The 19,079-nt window shown below is 50.8% G+C and overlaps 1 protein-coding gene and 1 pseudogene across 6 annotated transcripts in view; one reads left to right on the forward strand and one right to left on the reverse strand.

Moving 5' to 3' along the window:
* Nucleotides 1-1,307: 1,307 nt before the first annotated feature.
* RFFL (ring finger and FYVE like domain containing E3 ubiquitin protein ligase) overlaps nucleotides 1,308-19,079 on the reverse strand; it is a 66,635-nt gene continuing 48,863 nt past the window's right edge. For 2 of the 6 annotated variants that reach the window (XM_044248414.1, XM_044248410.1), the window contains exons 3-7: nucleotides 11,591-12,001; nucleotides 8,610-8,693; nucleotides 7,427-7,637; nucleotides 6,177-6,200; nucleotides 1,308-3,928 (exon numbers count right to left, since the gene is read on the reverse strand). In XM_044248414.1, the coding sequence (XP_044104349.1) occupies nucleotides 3,747-3,928; nucleotides 6,177-6,200; nucleotides 7,427-7,637; nucleotides 8,610-8,693; nucleotides 11,591-12,001 (912 nt within the window). In that variant the 3' untranslated portion in view covers nucleotides 1,308-3,746. Of the gene's footprint in view, nucleotides 3,929-6,176; nucleotides 6,201-7,426; nucleotides 7,638-8,609; nucleotides 8,694-11,590; nucleotides 12,005-19,079 lie in introns of all 6 variants that reach the window. The other 4 variants (XM_044248413.1, XM_044248409.1, XM_044248412.1 and 1 more) reach the window with 3 other exon arrangements.
* Nucleotides 14,608-15,159, forward strand: LOC122907276 (annotated as a pseudogene).

Consider the following 19,079-nt stretch of genomic DNA (forward strand, 5'->3'; position numbering starts at 1 on the left):
TCTACTGGGAGGCAGCTAGTCAAGTCAGCGTAGAGGCCGGCCCTAACCCGATCTGGTCTCTCTACCTGCCCATTAAGATGTGTTGGAAAGAGGGGGCAGGAGGGATTGGTACTACCCTAACTCTGGCCCAGCACACTGGTGTTTTTGAATAGGCACCATTCAGTCTAGTGAGAGTATGGAGAATAAGACTCCCTTTATTCTATCCTTTGCGGAGACAAAAGCCACTGCTCCTTTGAGCACTGACCTACATAAAATTTCCAGCCTCCTCAAGCCAAGCTGCCAGATGGGGCAGCAGAACAAAGCATTCCCCCTGGCATTCTGCCAGCGGACACTGCCACTGCCCTTTGACCCCACTGCCCTAGACCCAGCACCACCTGTCCTGACCTGTGGCTTACACTCAGGGTGCACCCTTGCAGCACCAGGGCCCTGCCGGCCACTGGGGAGCAGCTCAGTAATGAGCTTGGCCCAGAGGCCCTTTCTGGCCTCGGGTGCTCTCTCCAATTCCCTGTTGAAGCTGTTAGGTCTCTTTCCTTCTGGTCTCCCTCAGGAGTGTTCTCCTTTGCTGCCGAGATTACACTGTCTATACAATTCTGTATTTCCGTGCCCCGCCCCGCCAGGCAACAGCATCTTAAACCTCCCCAGCACAGTGCTCAAGGCCTGCCTGCCTTTGGACCTTTGTTTACATGCTGCTGGTTGACAGCGGGCAGTAGGTCATCCTGGGTGCCCAGTAAAGGACAGAATGCTGCAGCTCAGCCTCGGCCCTTACTGCCTCCCCGCAAGATTGTTTCCTCTTCTCGCCTCAAGTCCCAAGGCAGATCTGCACATAATCTAGCTCTCCCCACACAGCTGGGCTGGGTCAACCTCTGAGCCACACCCAACTGTACAGCTGTATCCAGAAGCTTCCATCCCTGGGGTTACCTGAAGACTTAACTGAGCACATTGGCTCTCCTCAAATTCCTTTCTACCCACATCTCTAAGGCCCATCTCTACAAGGTCAGTGTCAATGTCTGGTCTCACTTGGTATTTCTTCCTTAGTGCTAAAGCTGGTCCTTTTCGCTACACAGCTCCCATCCTCTTCTAGGCTGTTCCGTGGCAGTTCCCACATACTAGTTGTGAGATCTTGAACAAGTCAAAACACTGCTGAACTTCATTTCCTCATCTGTTGAACAGGAATATCCACATGGCCACCTAGCCCAGGCACCTCCACAAGTAATGCAGTCTCTCCAGAGCCTGTGATCAGCCTGTGGTCCCTCAGCTCTGTTGCAGTCTTGACCTCTGGTGTCCTCCCACCAGATCAGACAGGTATCTCCAGTGAAATTTTATTATAAAATTATAAAGCAGAGCTCTGTAACAAAAAATACACATCTGGGTTTGCTTTAACACCCACGTAAGTCTGAGAGAATCTTAATATAAGCCACTTGAAATAACACATTCACATCTGAAAGATTTCAACAAATTTGTACAATATATATTGTGCAAGGACACCTGCACAGCTTCTGGGTACGAGCTTGGATCCAGCTATTCCAGGGTACTGAGAACCAGTCAGCTCTCCCAAGTCTTAACAAAATGATCACAGCCAAAGCTATGGAATAATTGGAAGAATTAAGATGTTTCATGATAATTAAGACCAAAGATCCATGAGGGGCAAGGGAGAGCACTTGGAGATAAAAATCAAGTTTTCTACCTAGATTAGATAGTAACTGAAATGGGATCTTGAAATTCCCAGCCTTTATTTGGTGTAATAATGATAAACAACAAATCAGGGTGGTTTGACATCTTTTTTCCTGAATGGAAACCTTCACCAAGATCAAAAGACTAAAAGGCAAGTTCTTTCTCCAGAATGAGCAAATGATAGCAGTTCTAATTCTTACTGAGGTTACTAACCAACCTTCAGGATATTATTTTTAACTTCTGTCTAGGAGGGAATGTGGGAGGTAGGGAGAGGTAAGGCCTCAGCAGTGAAAGCAAGTTTTAAGTAGGGAGAGAGCCAGCTTCTGCCCTGAAGTTATTGCTAGATCGTAACTAAGTTGCATATATATGTGTATATATACACACACACCTGTTACAGTGGAATCAGAAGCAGCTGAATCCTCTGCTAAACTGGCAGGCATTGTAAACAGTAGTAGGTACTGTCCAGCAGAAGAGTGAAAGGTCCTCATCGCAGACCTCTCTCTTGAATCCCCCGATTCCTACAAAGGCTGTCCCAGAATCAGATCATCCGGGACTTGGCGTAATGTCAAGGTAAGTGGCCCAGTGTGCAACTGACAACTGCTTTATGAAATAATTTCATTCTTCCGAAGGGGAATAGTGGTTGGTGGGAGGAGGCCTAAGTATGTCTGTACCAATAAGCAGGTCCCCTTGGAGGTTTCCCACTGTTTCCAAAGTCCTGACTGCTTCCAGTCTGTGAGAACTTGACTGCACAGCAGGGGGAAAGGGTAGCAGGTGGTCTGCTAAGGCCCTCTGGAGCTTAGGGGTTGTGTAGTTCACCCCCCGAATGGCAGCACGCACAGCTCTTCTGATAGCACATGTTCTTGGCCTTGCTGCTCCAGCAAACTTAAGCCCTTTGGCTCTTCCAGTGGTAGACCCACCCTAAGAGGGCTCGAGAATATGCTTCTTCTAGACCTCCCCTCAAATCAGTAGGCTAAGGAAGGAAATGGAAGCGGGGAGTCCCCGCTAACCTAGGGAATCAAGACTTGCAGCTGTCTGCCCCAGGGTTGAATCCAGTCCCATTCAGTATCTTCCAATACCCCTTAGGTGTTCAGTTTCAGTCTCCAGGAACTTCGTGAGAAGTGTGGCTAGAGAAGAGCAAGGCTCTTTGCCTTAGTCTCTCTGTCTTAGTGAGACCATGTTTAAAAACCTCCATGGGAGAGGGACTTCATTCCCAGGGGAAAGTGGTTTGCAATTCCTTTGTGTTAGAGAAGTCAAAATTAAGCAGTTTCCACCCAAAACTTTCCCTTTTCTCGTAAACTAAAATCAAGGGTGGCGCACAGGCCCTAAGAGCACCAGAGCTTGATGCCCGTGCCATCTCACACACACAGACTTAAACTTCCCTGCAGATGCTTTGCTGCCTCCCAAGGTTCAATCAGGAGACTCCTCGCTTCCAATCCCAGCACTTCAGGAAGCAACTCTAAATGACTTTGCAATTTTCCAATAGCATTTGTGTGTCATTTCTCACCAGAGAAAAAGTTTACTGGTCCAGATTTAGTCCTAACGAGGTTCACTATTGGTCTAGTAAGCTAACATCTTTTTGGTCTGAAGAAACAAATTTTAGGCAATGTAGCAAGAGACTAGCAAAGCTGGTAAAGCACAGAAAGCCAGAGACCAGAAATAAACCCAAATGTGCTGGGGAAGAAGAGAACCATTTCTACCAGGACCTCTGATGGCTGGAACACAGGTGGCTCAGGGATGCCCGGGGTACAGGGGGAAGGGGGAAACTGTTAGGTTTACAGAGGAAGAGAGGAAAATCTGGTCCAAGTTCTGGAAAATCCTCTCTTCATCAATTACCATCATTACCCCAAGATCACTGGAACAGGGACTTGCCCACGCGATCTGTACCAGCTCCCACTGGCCTCGGGCTCCGCCAGCCAAGAGGTGCGCCGCCAAGGTGGGACAGGCATGCCCAGAGGTGACCGCATCTTTGCTTGCAGATTCTCTTGTTAGCCTGCCCCTCTGCAAGCTGGTCATTCTGGAGCCCAGACCCTTCCAGCTCTGTCCCTGTAAGGCACTGAAGAAGCTGGCACCAGCCCTCAGGATCTGAAGACGTGCACGGCTCGGATCACATACTGCCGACAGATGGGACACTCATTCATGCGCTTGCCGCACTTGGTGCAGGTGACCATGTGACCGCACTCCAGCAAGACACAGTCAATGGGCGAGTCCATGCAGATCCTGCACAGGTTCTCCTCCACGCTGGGCGGCACTGCTCCACCTGGCAGGGGCGGGGGGCGGCGGGGAGAGGAGACTGTAAGTGCAGGGGGCAGCAGGGGGACAGAGAGAAGGGGCATGCTGAGGGTATGCTGAGGACACCCCAAATCCACACACTGCCCTCAGCTAGAACTCCAGAAACCAGCCCCACCTCTCCTGGCCAGGCTGCAGATGTGGATAATAAAGTACTTGGAGATCAAATACAACCCAGAAGAGGACAGCTAAATGAGGCAAAGTCCTCAAAGCTTCAAAGAGTTTTCAGACAGTTGCGGCTGTAATATGGTGAGTAAGTGGCACTTAGGGACTCATTATCCCCCGAGGCCGAACATGCTGAAAAGATAAAAACTGGTTCCAAAAAGTGTGATACGATCGGAACTGTAGTGAATGGTTCTTGAAGGATCGCAAGGCTTCTCAGTCAACATATCCCCAGCTGAATACAGCCAAGGATCCTGGGGGCTCCCTGTGCTGTCCCCCAACCTTCCCCAGAGCTTCCTCTGAGGAGGCTGCCTAGTGGAAGAGCCCAGCAGAGATCACAGCTCCCTCTTCTGTGCTCCCCCCACACCAGCTTCTCAACATGGGATTAAAATGTCTTAACTACTGAGCTCCCCCATGACTGTGCGAGCTCCTTAATTCAACCAATTTGCTTGATTTCTGCGACTATATACTTAGCATTTGTTAGATGCTCTGAGGTCAGATCTTCCTCTTTGAATCTCTAAAATGCCAATCATGTGGTATGTGTTCTCAAAATGTCTGAAAAATGAACATCTCTCAAGGGAGTCCTAACAGCTCACATACGTGGAAATCTGTGCCAGGCAGGGTCCCAAGAGTTTTACATATTAAACTCTTTTTGAATCCTTGTGAAAACTATGAAGTAGGTACCTTATAGATGAGGCCACTGAGGCCAAGGAGTTAAGTGGCTGGCCCATGGACATACAGCTGCTAAGCAGAGCCAGGATTTGAATCCAGGCAGGCCTTCTAGGCAAGTGGCCTGAGGATAGGGACTATCAAATTAGTATTAACTGCCCAGTGCACAGAATTCTCAATAACTTCTGGCTGGCTTATGTGAGCAAGGAGGTACAGAACATCTGGCCCACTAAAGTATGATACTTTAGTGCAAACACAGAAGAACCTTCATGTCCAAGAACCTAGCCATCCCTAGCATGTTTTAAATGGTTGCCTGAAGCCCCACGTGGGGCTCCATGCTCAGTGCAGACTCGGCTCGAGATTCTCTCCCTCTCCCTCTGCCCCTCCCTCTGCCCTGCGTGTGCATGCATGTGCGCCCTCGCTCGCTTGCTCTGTCTCGTCTAAAAATAGTAAAATCTTTAAATGGTAGCCTGAACCAGGGAGCCATAAGTAGGGAACTGGTTTCATACCAGTCACCTATCCCACTCCACAGGGGAATTCTCTGTCCTCTGCTGCTTGGCACTTTCTCCTACTTCCTGGACTCTTCAGAAAGTCAGCACTTAGGGGAGGCTTCAGGATTTATCAGCTGGAAGACTCTGTCCCATTCTGAGCAAAAGGCCATTTTGCCAAATAACAAACTTGGAGTCTTCTGAAAGTTTTAAAATTGTTTACAGGCCCCCAACACTACTCTGAGGACATTCTTTCTCAGGGGAAGAGCTCACAACCATATAGCCTTGAGGCTTTCAAAAAGAAATGAGGCCTAGATCCAGCCGGATGCCTGCAGTGCGTCCTGGGATCCCTGAAGCTCCCGTGGTGGTCTCGAGCACACTGGTGGGGGTGGAGCAGCTGAGGTGGTAGATGCGCCTTGTGCCCAGAGAGCACACAAGTGATCCCTTTCCTATTCAGTCCCCAGAGCAGCTCTAGCCACCGCCCAGCCCTGTACAAACAAGGCTCAGAGACCTTCTCAGAATGACAATGGAGTGAAAACCATAGGGGAAGGAGTGCCATAGCAGCAGAGGTACGAAAAATGAACTGAAGGTCACACATGCCACCACTCACTTTGTTAAATATTTTACAAATGCTTGCTCCTGAGCTCTGGCAACCCAAAGACCTGCAAATCAATCTGCCCCTGGGTCTGCTGCCACTCTTCACCCTTCCCAGTAAGGTGAGAATGAGAATTTTTAAAGATGCTGAGAAGCCCTGCTTCCCCGTGCATTTCCCCCAGTTCTCTCTGTGGATGCCGGTATGCTCAGAATTCTTAGGCTGCTAAGAGGAAGCAGGGTTGGCAGAAGGGAAAGACACAAGAGCTCAGAGCCTGAGCACGGTCCCAAGCAGAAGCAACTACGTACCGTTTTGGTCTTCAGCACCACACACTGAAAAAGGAAAGAGAAAGAAGAGGTAAGGAAAGTCTCCAACCAGCCTAACTTTTACAGTCAGACTGCTTCCCTGCTTGGGAACCAGGCTGACCAAGAGCCCGGCCGGATGCCTGCCCTCATCTCCCGTGCTGAGTGCTCACACACAGCCTGTGCTGATATTTCGGGTCTGCTCTTAGAAAAAGGGACTCCACCGGCTCACATGAACAACACTGCCAAGTGGGCAGTACCGTATGGGCACGGTACCCTTCTCTGTCACTTGAAGCCCATATTAAAGGCAACGAGAAAGGAACTGTCTATTCCAGTCAGCCAAGAAGTCGGGATGAAGTTCCCAGGTGGGGCCATGTCCTGTTCCCTAGGACCTCATAACTCTGGAGATCCTGGGGACAACCCAAAGGGAAAAGTGAGTCTGTGACTAGAGGATTGGTAAGACATCGTCAACTCTGATGAACCAGTGGAATAGAAGAGCCTGAAATCGTACTTCAACCATTAAACACACCCCTCTTCTGTAGAACTTCTCTGCCTTTACTATCTACCATAGAGACCTGTTTCTCCCCCCAAACTTATTTAACCACAAACCCAGACATCTTACTGGGCATCGCCAGAAAATGACACCGTGTCAAATGCTTTGGGAAACAATCATAGGGAAAGCCCAGGCTCAGGCAGCATATCTGTATTTCCCTTGTACCATGGGTTCACTTCCTCGTCTCCAGCTGTTGAGAACAGCATTGCTGTGGTGCCAGCGGTTATGGTAGGGTGGCACGAGGTAGGAAAGGCTATGGATTCAGTCCAGGAAATCTTCAGTGCAAACCCGGGCTCTACAATAAAAGGGTAATGCTAGGGGCGCCTGGGTGGCTCAGTTAAGCGTCCACTCTTGGTTTCAGCTCAGGTCATGAGCCCCATGTTGGGCTCCACATTCAGCAAGGAGTCTGCTCAAGATCTTTTCCCTCTGCCCCTCCCCCTACTCATGCTCATATTCTCTCTCTCCCTCAAATCTTAAAAAAAAAACCCTGCTAATAATGCCTATTTCACAGGCAGCTCTGAGGACTGAATAAATGTTTACAGAGCTTAGCCCAGTCCCAGCACTCAACTTCAAACGGCAGCTATTATTAGCCAGTGCCAGGGTGGAAGGTGACTGCTTGCTCGGCCAAAAGCACAGAAACCTAGTCAGGGCGATGCTGCCATGCTGCAGAGCGACAGCAAGCGCCGCCTGGGCAGCGCCTCACCCAGGTGCTGGAGCCCCTTCTGGTCCTTGTACAGCCTCGTCACCCTCTCCATCAGCTCCCACTTCTCGCAGCAGCCCTTGTAGTTGACGAAGTTGCGCGCCAGGATCTCTTTCAGCTGCCGCACGGTCAGACCTTCGATGTCCTCCAGGTCGGTCAGGTCGGACAGGGAGGCCCTCCGGCCCGGGACGAAGCTGTCCTCTGAGTCGACAGACTGCAATGGCAACGGTGGGATTTGTGGGCTCAGCTTCCCCATCCCAAGCTCTCTCTCCGAGGACCCCAGAGCATTCCCCAGGCCGTGCCCGAGGGGACTGACCTCAAGAAGAGCAGGAGCAGAGGCAGGAAGAAATCCGGCGCAGCGCTCTGCACAGCCGAAGAGACCACAGTCTCTTCCTGACCCGTGGGCCTGGGCTCGGGCACAGCCAGCCCCCAACCAACCGATCGGTGTGACGAGTAGAAGGGGCACCAGTGTGAGTCCCACGGCCCTGATTTTGACTCCTCATCGGACTGATGCTAAACACTGCGGAGCGAGTTGCTCATCTCCCTCAGCCTATCCACGCGTCCATACAGGAGACCTGGCAGTACTGCTGCACTAGGTCCTGTAAGGACGGAATGTAGCAGTGCAAGAAGCCAGCGAGCACGGTGCTGGCCTCTCCTCTCCTCCCTGGACAGACTTCTGCTTCCCTGTGGGAGAGGCAGACTTCCCTGGTGAGCGCTCCTCTGTACGCACCCTCGACCATGGCTTCGCCGCCCCGCTGGCGGCAGCATCTGACTGCCCTACCACGGCTGAGGCCCAACTCCCACTCAGCCTTCCTCCTGATTTTCTGACCTCTTTCCCCTGACGATGGCTACTGTGTGCTAGCAGCAGGACAAGATTTGCACAGCAGCACCAGGAGCTTGCCCTGTGGCAGCTTACAGCAAGTCAAGACCCTAGAAACTAAGGGGCCATGAGGCTCCCTAGTCTCCACTGTGAGCTTTACCACTCTGCCCTAATGATTGACAGCTTCAGAGGTTAATGTGGAAAGCTAACACTAAGCCCCACCCCTGAAAGCAGAACTGAATGTAGGACTGTCACCACACACTGATTCTTCACCACCTCTGAGTCTGCTGCAAGGGGCCTATTCACAGCCTAATACCAGCAGAGAAAGAGCAAACGCAAAGGCGCAGACTGGAGCAGAGGCCCCACCTGGGTCTCCTCCTCAGCAGGTGCTCTGGCTGTGCTCTCCAGGTAGACAGGTTCCTCTTGGTCCTGAGACACATGGCCATTGGCCTGTGGGAAGAGAAAGGTGCCATCACATGCACAGAGATGCCCCAGAGATTCACACAGTGTGGGCCTCCGCCCAGCTCATTCCACATCCAAACATGTTCCCATCGCCCCAGGAATCTGGTGTCTCAAACAACAGCATTACAGAAGCCTGCTCCTTAATACTGACTTTGTTGGGCAGAGACACAACACAAACATTTCAACTCTAAAACAAGAAGGTCGTTAACTGTGCTCCCCACCAGAAGGGCATGAGCAGCCAGTCACGGTCCGTGTGTTCTCAGCTCGAGCAGTCGGGAGCGAGAGGAAGAGCACAGATGCATGCCACTGCGGGACCATCCGAACTGCCATCCGAGTTCTCCTGGACATTGAGCCCAGACTGCCCTCCCTGTAACTCCCACCCACCCTCCTGGGCTCTGCCCCTATCAGTAATGTCCACTATTTTCTTAGAGTGTCCATACCATGTCTTCCTGCCTCCACGCTACATCTCCCTGGCTGCCCTGAGACAGTTCTCAGACCCTCACCACTCTGCTCCCTCTCCTGCACCCAGTCACTGCTCTCACATTCTAGAAATGGCGCCAATCAGCAGTGCGCACTAAGAACTATCTTGAAACCTGATTAAAATATAGATATATTTTAATGCACATAAGATTCTATTAGCCTAAAACTATAAAGACATAGACATCTTACACTTAAGGAGTTTAGAATTTTACCTTCTCAAAAGGTTTTGCCAAATAGTAGTTCAAACTGTGAGCCTCCTCATCCCATCACCATTTAAGCCACAAACCTCTTCACTAGACCCTTTTCATCTCTTCTTTACCCTCCAGGTAAAGGGTCTGGTGTGAGCCTGCAGCAAAGACGTGTCTGAGCTCACAGGCCTTTTCTCTAGACTCTCGGAACACCAACAAGGGAACAGTCCAGGAAACCAGTCGTCTGTGGCCCCAACCACTCAGCCCATATTAGGATGCCTAACACAGAGCCGGTCAAGAAGAGGCAAATAATGACAAAGGAAATGACAGCAGAAATCCCCACCATCATCCACAATGCCAAGTGGTGAGAAGAGCACATGGAGCGTACATGTATGTGGGTGCATCCAAAAGTGTCCTCGTCGACTCCTCTAGTTTCCCCTTAGCTTTAGCGAGATGACGCACCCACCAGTACCCCAGGTGTCGCCCTGGAGTTACAAAGTCTCTGCGAGTCTAACCTGTTCCTAAGTAGACGGCTTCTGTAAGTCCTTTTCTTCCCAGGAAGGGGAAACCAGATCTCCCACTACAAAGCATACTCCTGTCTCTTCAGTTGGCCCACTGGCTAAATTAAAATCCTTCAAATTGTATCTGCCCCAAATTTTGCTTATTCTACCCGCCTCCTTCCCTAGCAACCACTGCCAGGACACCAGGGGTCAGGGAAAGAAATCTGGGGGAGCAGGCGCCCCGGGCTGATGTGCATCCTAGGTGCGGGTAGCCTGCGCAGACCACTTGACCTCCCCAGGCCTGCTCTCCTGGCTTGACAAATGCAGATCTCACCAGCACAGATGCGAGCAGACACCAAGGCCCTCTGAAAGTACCATGGAAGGACCCGATGAGATCTGGCACATGCATGGGACCTATAGGTGCAGTCTGGAATCTCTGGTGAGCAACAGAAGTTTCGAACCCACTGCTTTCATTGAAAAATCCACCGGACGGTTCTTAAGGGAAAAACAATTTCCTCAAGTTACTCCTTGGGCTCCCCAAAAGCAGAGAGGAGCGCTCCACTGCTCTGAGGCGGGGACGCTGCATAGGAGGCAGACAGAGCCAAGGGTCAGGAAGAGTTCACCTGGGGCTGGAACAGAGCACAGCACAGGTGCCCAGGGAGCTGACAAGTCCCCACAGGTGAAGGACTTATCGCCCTGGCCTTTAATGCCTCTGCGCCCACCAGAGCTGAATCAGGGGCCCAGCCCTGACAAGGGAGGGGGCATAAGCCAGAGGCAGCAGCCAGCCATGGCGTGCAGGGGAGCGGACAACACTAGGTAGGGCAGTGCCAGTTGGAAGGAGCTCACAGCTTTTCAGACCTGCTGCCCCACAGGCCTGCCCTCCTGAGGGCCTGGCAGGAGCCAAAGTGCCCTGGGGCTACTGACCCTGGTTCAGTGCTGAAGGCTCAGAGTTGGCCCAAGGCCACCAAACAGCAACAGACTGGATGTGGAAACCAGATCCTCGAGGTCCGAATGCCCCAGCCACAGCCCAAGCCGTATACGCTGGAGGGTCAGCGAGGCACTGAAGTCTGTCTGCGGGATGCCATCAGTCCTCACACACTGCGTACGTCTCTCGATCTCTCTCAAACCCGAAAGCTGGTTTGCGCGTCTACTGCCCATCTCACGAGGCCCTTCTGATGGCGCCCACCATTCCGCACACCCCATGCGAGGCTCGCAGTTCAGCGAATGGGCTGCTCTTCGCTGACCATTCCTGAGGCCCCTGGGACGATGACCAAGCAATTACCGTTCAAAGTCATGCCAACCATGACCTGACCCACACAGCAACTGGCCACAGAAGCCATGCCCCCTGCTCTCCCTTCCCTCCCTCTGTGCCCTGTGTCCGTTACAGAGGACCACAGCAAAGGTAAACAGGAGGCCAGCCTGAACAGAACAAATCCGGAGAGTACACATGGGTTTTCTCAAAATATTTCTGGAATGGTGAGTTTAAAAAACTAAGTTTAAAAAACTAAGACTAGCTGGGATAGGTTCGTATCAAAAACATACAGAAACCACAGAAATACCTGGTACCGTGCATGATCATCTCTGGAAAAAATAAAACCCAAACAGGCCCAGAAGACATTCCTGCATCAGGAGGCAGAAGGGCCTCACATAAGATGCTTCCCCCACCCCCCGAATGCAGGCAGGGGAGCCAGCTGAGCCGGCACAGCGGCGGGTGTACCTGCTGGCTTTCCTGAGCCTGGGCGGGGAACACAGAGGTGGCTTGTGCGGGCGAAGAGGGGAGTCTCGCCGAGGTAGGAGGTACTGTGCTGGCCTGAGGCTGCGTCCGGAAGGCCTGGTGCTCGGGGAAGTCCGGGGACAGGGTGGGGGCGCGAGTCCTGCCCTCCTGAGAGATTACAGGCTGCTGGCCAAGCACCAGGAGCACCAGCTCCTCTTTCTCCCGGCACATTTCGGTAGAGACGTCATGGAGGCTGAGATAGTCCCTCAGGTCCTTCACCTTCATCTTCATGAGCTCCTCCCGCTGAAAGGCCGTGGTTCGGACTCGCTGGCAGAGGAGGCAGAGGCGGGGCCCGTTCCCCACTTGGCTCGAACAGGTCAGGCAGAAATTTTTCCTGCAGTCGAGGCAGGTTTGCTGCTTAGACCAAGAGGCAGAGGAAACCATGTCAGACTGAGAACAAGTCAGAGTAGGAGGGGGGGCTCAGTGCTGCCGTGCCTGGCAAGATTCCCCCGATCACTCCTGCCGGTACAAAGCTACCCCCTGTATGTCAGGGTGCAGCCTGCCTCAACTTCAGTTCAGCACCACTATATTCAGTGTTCCACTGAGACTTGTTCTTTCCTTGCCGAGTAACAGAAGCTATTAATTTTGACTACGAGCTTTAGAATCTAAGGCCTAGGGGCGCCTGGGTGGCTCAGTGGGTTGAGCCACTGCCTTCGGCTCGGGTCATGATCTCAGGGTCCTGGGATCGAGTCCCGCATCGGGCTTTCTGCTCGGCAGGGAACCTGCTTTCTCCTCTCTCTCTCTGCCTGCCTCTATGCCTACTTGTGATTTCTGTCAAATAAATAAATAAATAAATAAATAATCTTTAGAAAATAAATAAATAATTTAAAAAAAAAGCCCATATTTTCACTTAGTCTCCCTCCTTTTTTTTAACGTAATTTTTTTTTTTTAGATTTTTTATTTATTTGACAGAGAGAGATCACAAGTAGGCAGAGAGGCAGGCAGAGAGAGAGCGGGGAGCAGGCTCCCCGCTGAGCAGAGAGCCCGATACAGGGTTCGATCCCAGGACCCTGAGATCATGACCTGAGCCGAAGGCAGACACTTTAACCCACTAAGCCACCTAGGCACCCCTCCTTCCCTTTTTTTTACAGTGTCACCTTAGGTGTGTAAGTTAGCCTATCTGGCCCTCACTTTCCTCATCTGTAAGATGGGGGTGGTAACAGTACCTACCTTAGGAATGCCATACAGTTAAGAGGCCATGCATTTAGCGTATGTGACACATGATTTCTTCAGTAAAGTATTACCTCTTTTCATTATTATTGCTAGGGAATGAGAGCTAATTTGGAGAGCCAGTATTCAAATCCTGAACTATGATTCCTTCTACTTTATTGCTGAGAAAAGAAAGCAAATGCGTGGGACACCTGGGTGGCTCAGTTGGTTGGGCAGCTGCCTTCGGCTCAGGTCATGATCCCGGCGTCCTGGGATCGAGTCCCACATCGGGCTCCTTGCTCAGCCGGGAGCCTGCTTCTCCCTCTGCCTCTGCTGCCACTCTGTCTGCCTGTGCTCACTTGGGCGCGCTCTCTCTCTCTCCCTCTCTCTCTCTCTCTGGCAAATAAATAAATAAAATCTTTAAAAAAAAAAAAAAAGAAAGAAAGCAAATGCATAAGTACAGTGGTGGTTATTACTAATATTGTTGATTAAATTTATTGAGAGGCTACTCTTTGCTAGAGCTTGTCATTTAACTTTCAAAGCAACCCCACAAAGTATTATTCTATCACTCTTATCATGTATTAATGTACACCATCACTAATAATTAGTAATGTGCCTCCCTGTTGCACAGACACAGCAAACGCAGCCTAGAGAGATGAAGCATCACACTCAAGGGCGGGCAGGAAACAGCAGAGCTGGGGTTCACACTCAAAGCCTGTCTCTGTGGAATGCCCGCAGTCAGGCCCTTTCCAGGAGGCCACACTGCCTGACTCAGCCCCATCCAAGCCGAGGGACAGCAGGACCCAGCCCAAGGTCCCCGCCCGGAGTCCCATCCACAGAGGCAGCGCCCAGGCTCCCCCCCAGGAAGGCCCACTCGGAGTGCTGGGAATCCAGTGGCACATGAGAGCATATCCAAGACAAATACTCAAGACAGCTAAGGCAGGGGGATTGGGAGCAAAGAGTGGAGCCTCTGGACACGACCAGGGAGCTCTTGTTTGTGCAAGCAGTGTCCTAACCACACAATAAGAGCACGCAGGAGGCAGGCTGTACCTCAACAGCAGACACCACATCACAGGAAAGCTCGCTCAACTCACAGGAAGCAAATCCTCAGCCTCTCGTGCCCAAGGCTGAGCCAGCACAGTGACATGGGACTGAGCTCTGCTCTGGCCAATAGCAGGCCGCACTCCCACAGCAGAGGTGATTCCTAGGCACACTGGGATGGTCCCAGGAGCACACCCACTAGTCCGTTAAAGAAATGAACTTTTCAGGGGCACCTGGGTGGCTCAGTGGGTTAAGCTGCTGCCTTCGGCTCAGGTCATGATCTCAGGGTCCTGGGATGGAGTCCCACATTGGGCTCTCTGCTCAGCAGGGAGCCTGCTTCCCTCTCTCTCTCTTTGCCTGCCTCTCTGCCTACTTGTGATCTCTCTCTCTTCTCTCTCTCTCTCTCTCTCTGTCAAATAAATAAATAAATAAATCTGTAAAAAAAAAAAAGAAAAGAAAAGAAAAATGAACTTTTCAGCCTCCAGTGACTTGAGCGTTAACCTATTTCTCCCCCTCCCTTCTAAATATAGAAAGCTGAATGCAAACTAACAAGAATGCCAGGGAGACTGAGGTTCTCAGGGTTGCGATCAGACTTGCGTGTGGGCTGGAGAAGTCCACACAGCTGAAGCTTACCCGGTTCTGCGCAAGCTTCCTGCACATTGGAGGGAAACGGCAGAAGGTTCACCACCCAGGTCTGACTACAAATACTTAACGGCATTTCGAGAGGACATGTATCAAGCTCCCTCATTCTCTGCAGTTACAACCAGATCATAAAATGGTCAGGGGCCGACTTAAAAGGACACATGGGGCACGAGCATCGTAGCGGTTTCGGGACCTGGGGCCACTCGGGTGGAAAATGGATGTTTTGGGGTCTTGGGGGTTCATTTCTATCTAAAGCTTTTCTATTGGGAAAGGAAATGTGTTCAGGATGACAGAATGCACTGAAGAGGTTTCAGTGTCAGATGCTGTAGAGCCTGACCTAGAAAAGGACTTAAGTCCATGCAGTCTGACAATACCTAGCTTGACACAATGAGAAAGCCCTGAGTTGGTGAGGGATGCCACAGATTCCGTTTGGAGGCATCTTTGAGCTTGCCAAGTAGACACCATGAGCAAAAAGCTCACCCTCCTGAGTTGAAAATATTTATGGGCAAGAAATTATCATTGAAATTAAATGGTGGCAGACATGTCCAAGGAATATTGTGGGGCTTCGATCCGTTTATGAATCTTGTGATAGACGAATGTGTGGAGATGGCAACAATATTGGAATGGTGGTAGTATGAGGAAACAGTATGATCTCGTTAGAAGCCGTGGGACGAGCATAAACAATGGCTGTGTTCATCAGAAGAATCAACTGCTTCCACATATCTCCCCTCTCCATGGTACCTGTCTTACTACAATATAAAATTCAGGTCGAGGGCATTCTCATATTGAATTTTTTTGTTAAATAAACTTTCATAATAGTAAAAAAAAAAAAAAAAAAAAAAAGTCTGCGTTGCTTAATCAGCCAGATCTGAACAACTCTCTAGTCTTCCGTCAAACGTGGACAGCTCACTGGAGGCAGGACCAGAACAGAGAGGCAGCAACCCAGCTTCTTAGCATCTCCAGCTCACCCCAGCTCACCGGGGCCTCTGGAGTCAGCCGGCATCTGCACCACGCCCTCAAGTACTAGAACTGCGCTCCAGGCTGAAATCCCAGTCTGCAGAGGCAGGACAGGACAAAGGAGAAGCCAGCTGTCAACACATGTGGGCAGAATGAGCGAAGGAAAGGCGTCTGTCTAAACTGGAGCAAACGGTGCACACGACTGAGGAAGCTGGTGGCCTGAAAGATGCACTGGCAAAGCTGACAGGCCTGCAAATGCACCAAGAGGACAGACAACCCTCCAGCAGCAAACACTTGCACCTCCTTCAGGGATGGCCCTGGGCAGGCTCTCCTTTGCTCCCCTGCCCTTCCCTCATTCCTACCCCCGCCCCACACAAACTCCCCAGGGGGGGCCAGCCTCCCTCTAGGCCAGCCTTCCTGCAGCCCAGGGAGGAGAGGGCCAGCGTGAGGAGTGGCAGTTAGGATTCGTTGCTGGCCAGCCCCTTTAGAGCTAAGGGAACTCCTGCAAAACAGAGCAACCTCCCGGGGCCTCCAATTTCTCACTGGTCACGTCGGTTGGCCAACCCACCTCTCAGGACCCCTGAAAGTATTATGGGACATGATGTGTCTAAACTCTTGGCATAAGGTGGGCACTCACCAAAAAAGGTAACATGGTCACCTTTGACTCCTTTTCCCCCTTTGTCTCCTGAGCTTTTGCCAATGCCGCTCCTTCTCCCTCCCCTCTCTTCTTTCCCCTCCCTCTTTCTTTCCCCTGGGGGGGGGGTGTTTCAAGACCCCTCCCTTGTTTCTCTGCACCACCTCCTCCTCTCCCTCCACCAACTGGTCCAACTAAAGAGGCAGGACACCCTGCCCTCCTCCAAAACTGTCAGGGAACTGCAGGGGGTGTGGGGGGAGTCTTACCAATACAGATGGGGTATTTGGCTTAGGGCAAAAATCCCATTTGGTCATTCCCCTCTAAGACTAAAAATGCTAGGAAGGCAGCAGGTACCGCCTCCTTCTGTTCTCTCCAGACAGTCCTTAATGTTATCTGTGCTTTGTACTCAATGAGCACTCAGAAAATACTGACCACAATGGAGAAAGGACAGTAGGTTCCGTGTAATCATTTCCATTCAACCACTTCCAGAAAACACATGTTAAAAGCCTGCAGTTGTTATTTGCCAAACCCCAAAGATAAGAATTGCTGATTGACTTCAGCATGAAATTACAAAGGAAAAATTTTCATAGGGAAAAACATCCTTCATATTCACAAAATTCATTGTGAAATAAACAAAATTAATTCGTATTTCCGTGTCAAGAAACTATCATGCCAATAACCATCTTTTACCATTCAAATTAGAACTTTTCTCTTCTTCCCACACCCCAAAAGCTCTTTTTGCTACAGAAGCTTTCTCCTGATCTCTTCTGCTCCTTTGTTTAAAATCTTTCTCAAGCTTCCTCATTGTCTGATGACTACAGGCTCCCTACCACAGCAGTCCTGGCCTCCGCCACCTGATCCCACCTGATCCCACCTTGTTACGTCCCAACTCTCCCGGGTATCCTGCCCTTGGCCAAACAGGCAATTCACAGTTCCGGAGTACACCTTGCACTTGCCCCACATCTGGTGTCTTCACGTCAGCCACTGCTTTACAGATCAATAAAGGTTCCTTCTTCCAGCTAGAGTTATCTAAGGCTGCTATGTCTGATTCCCCAGCATTTAATTTACGTAGCTGCTATTAGATCTTTGTAAATGTGGGCCTCCTCCCACAACCAGGGAGCTCCTGGAGGGAAAGGCCTATCCAGCTCCGTCTCCACAAAGCTGTGTAACTGTCTAGCTGCTAGCACATCGCTGGTGCTATGGAATCGGGCCGCACTGAAATCTTCAGCATGGGATTATCAACCACAATGTCATGAAAATAGAAACTCTCCAGCTTACTTCCTCTTTTGCAAATTGTTCTCAACTCAACTGCCCATTCCTTCCTTCCTTCCTTCCTTTACTTATTTTTATTTAAGTGGGGGGAGGGGGAGAGGGAAAAAGAAGCTCAAGCAGGCTCTGTACCCAGCATGGAGCCCACCTTGGGTCCACCTCAATACCCTGAGATCATGACCGGAGCCAAAATGGAGAGTCAGACACTTAAACTGAGCCACCCAGGTGCCCATCGTTTACCTATAAAACTGTATTGTCTACTATGTGTCAGTCACTGCTCTTCTAGACACTGGGGAGAAAGTTGTGGACAGAATCAACAAAACCCCTGTTCTCTGTACCATCTAAAAAGATAGGCAGTCTGCAAACATTTATGTCAGGTGGTAATGGGCACTCTACAGAAAAACAGAGCATCTCTCCACGTTTACCCACCCCCCACTCTCTTCTCTGGGGGCAGTTTCCTTGCTCATTCTTTCTTTCTCCTGGCTGAGAAATGTCAAGAACTCCCTTGGTTCTCTCAACATACTTTTCTTCCTTCCTTCCTTCCTTTCTCTCTTTCTTTCCTTCCTTCCTTCCTTGTGATAGAGAGGCACAAGCAGGGGGAGCAGCAGGCAGAGAGAGGGGGAAGCAGACTCCCCACTGAGCAGAGAGCCGAATGTGGGGCTTGATCTTGATCCCAGGACCCTGAGTTCATGACCTGAGCCGAAGACAGACACTGAACCGACTGAGCCACCCAGGCACCCCAACTTGCTTTTCAACATGCTCAGCATGCCGGCCCGAGTGTGATCACCATCACTGTCCTCTTCACTCCACAGAGTTCCCCCCTCCACAGAGTATAAATGATATTTTTTTAAAAGGGTTCAAACCTACAGCAAATTCACGCTGCCTCATTTAAACAAAGGCCTTTCCTATTCCTTTCATGCCAATTAGTTTGCCACTTCTTCCAGCCATTGTTCCTACCATTTCTCAGTGTAAAACAATGAAAACAGCAAGACCTTTGACTACCTGACAGACTCCAGATGCACCTGAGGAGTCCTTGAAACGACTACCTTAAGTAAGAGAACAATTTCTTCATCTATAAAACAGGAAAAAATAATAGTATATATTTCACTAAGGGTTCAAAGAGAGGAGACATCTGAAACACCAAGCTCTGTGCCGGGCATGTGATAAGTAGCCCCCGGGCCTCTTCCATCTCCTCTCAGATCTCCAAGCCACCCGCCCCATCTTCAACCCTGAGAAGACTGAGGCCATGAGGTACTGAGCTCCCGCTAGTCCCTGCTTTGGCCTCCATCTATGGACTCAACCTTCCAGTCTCAGTGTAACAGGAGTGGCATGGCAGCCGGCCGAACCACAGCCCCCTGCCGCCTGCAGTGGCCTCTCTGGTTGTGTCCTCATGGTGACCGGGGCAGCCAAGCAGCTAGTGACAAAGCCCAGCTACGTGCCCACCCTCCCTGCACTACAGCGAGGCGCGAGCAAGATGCCCATCCTCCTCCACCTTGTGGGTAAAAGAGGGTGGGTGATGAGCGCTGCAGGAATTCAGACGTGCTGAATGTCTTCTGCGAGACAGCTGGAGAGTTCAGAGAGCTGAGTTTGAGTCCTAGCTCTGCCATTTAACAGCCAAGGGATCCAGGGCAACGACCTACGTAACCTGAAAAGGAGTTGTTTTTTTTATCTCGTGTGCCATTTATCAGGAACTTGACAAAGTTTCCTTCTTAACTGCTACACTCGAAACCTCAGCGTCTC

The sequence above is a fragment of the Neovison vison genome, chromosome 5 (genome assembly GCF_020171115.1).
Source record: "Neovison vison isolate M4711 chromosome 5, ASM_NN_V1, whole genome shotgun sequence".
NCBI lineage: Eukaryota > Metazoa > Chordata > Mammalia > Carnivora > Mustelidae > Neogale > Neogale vison.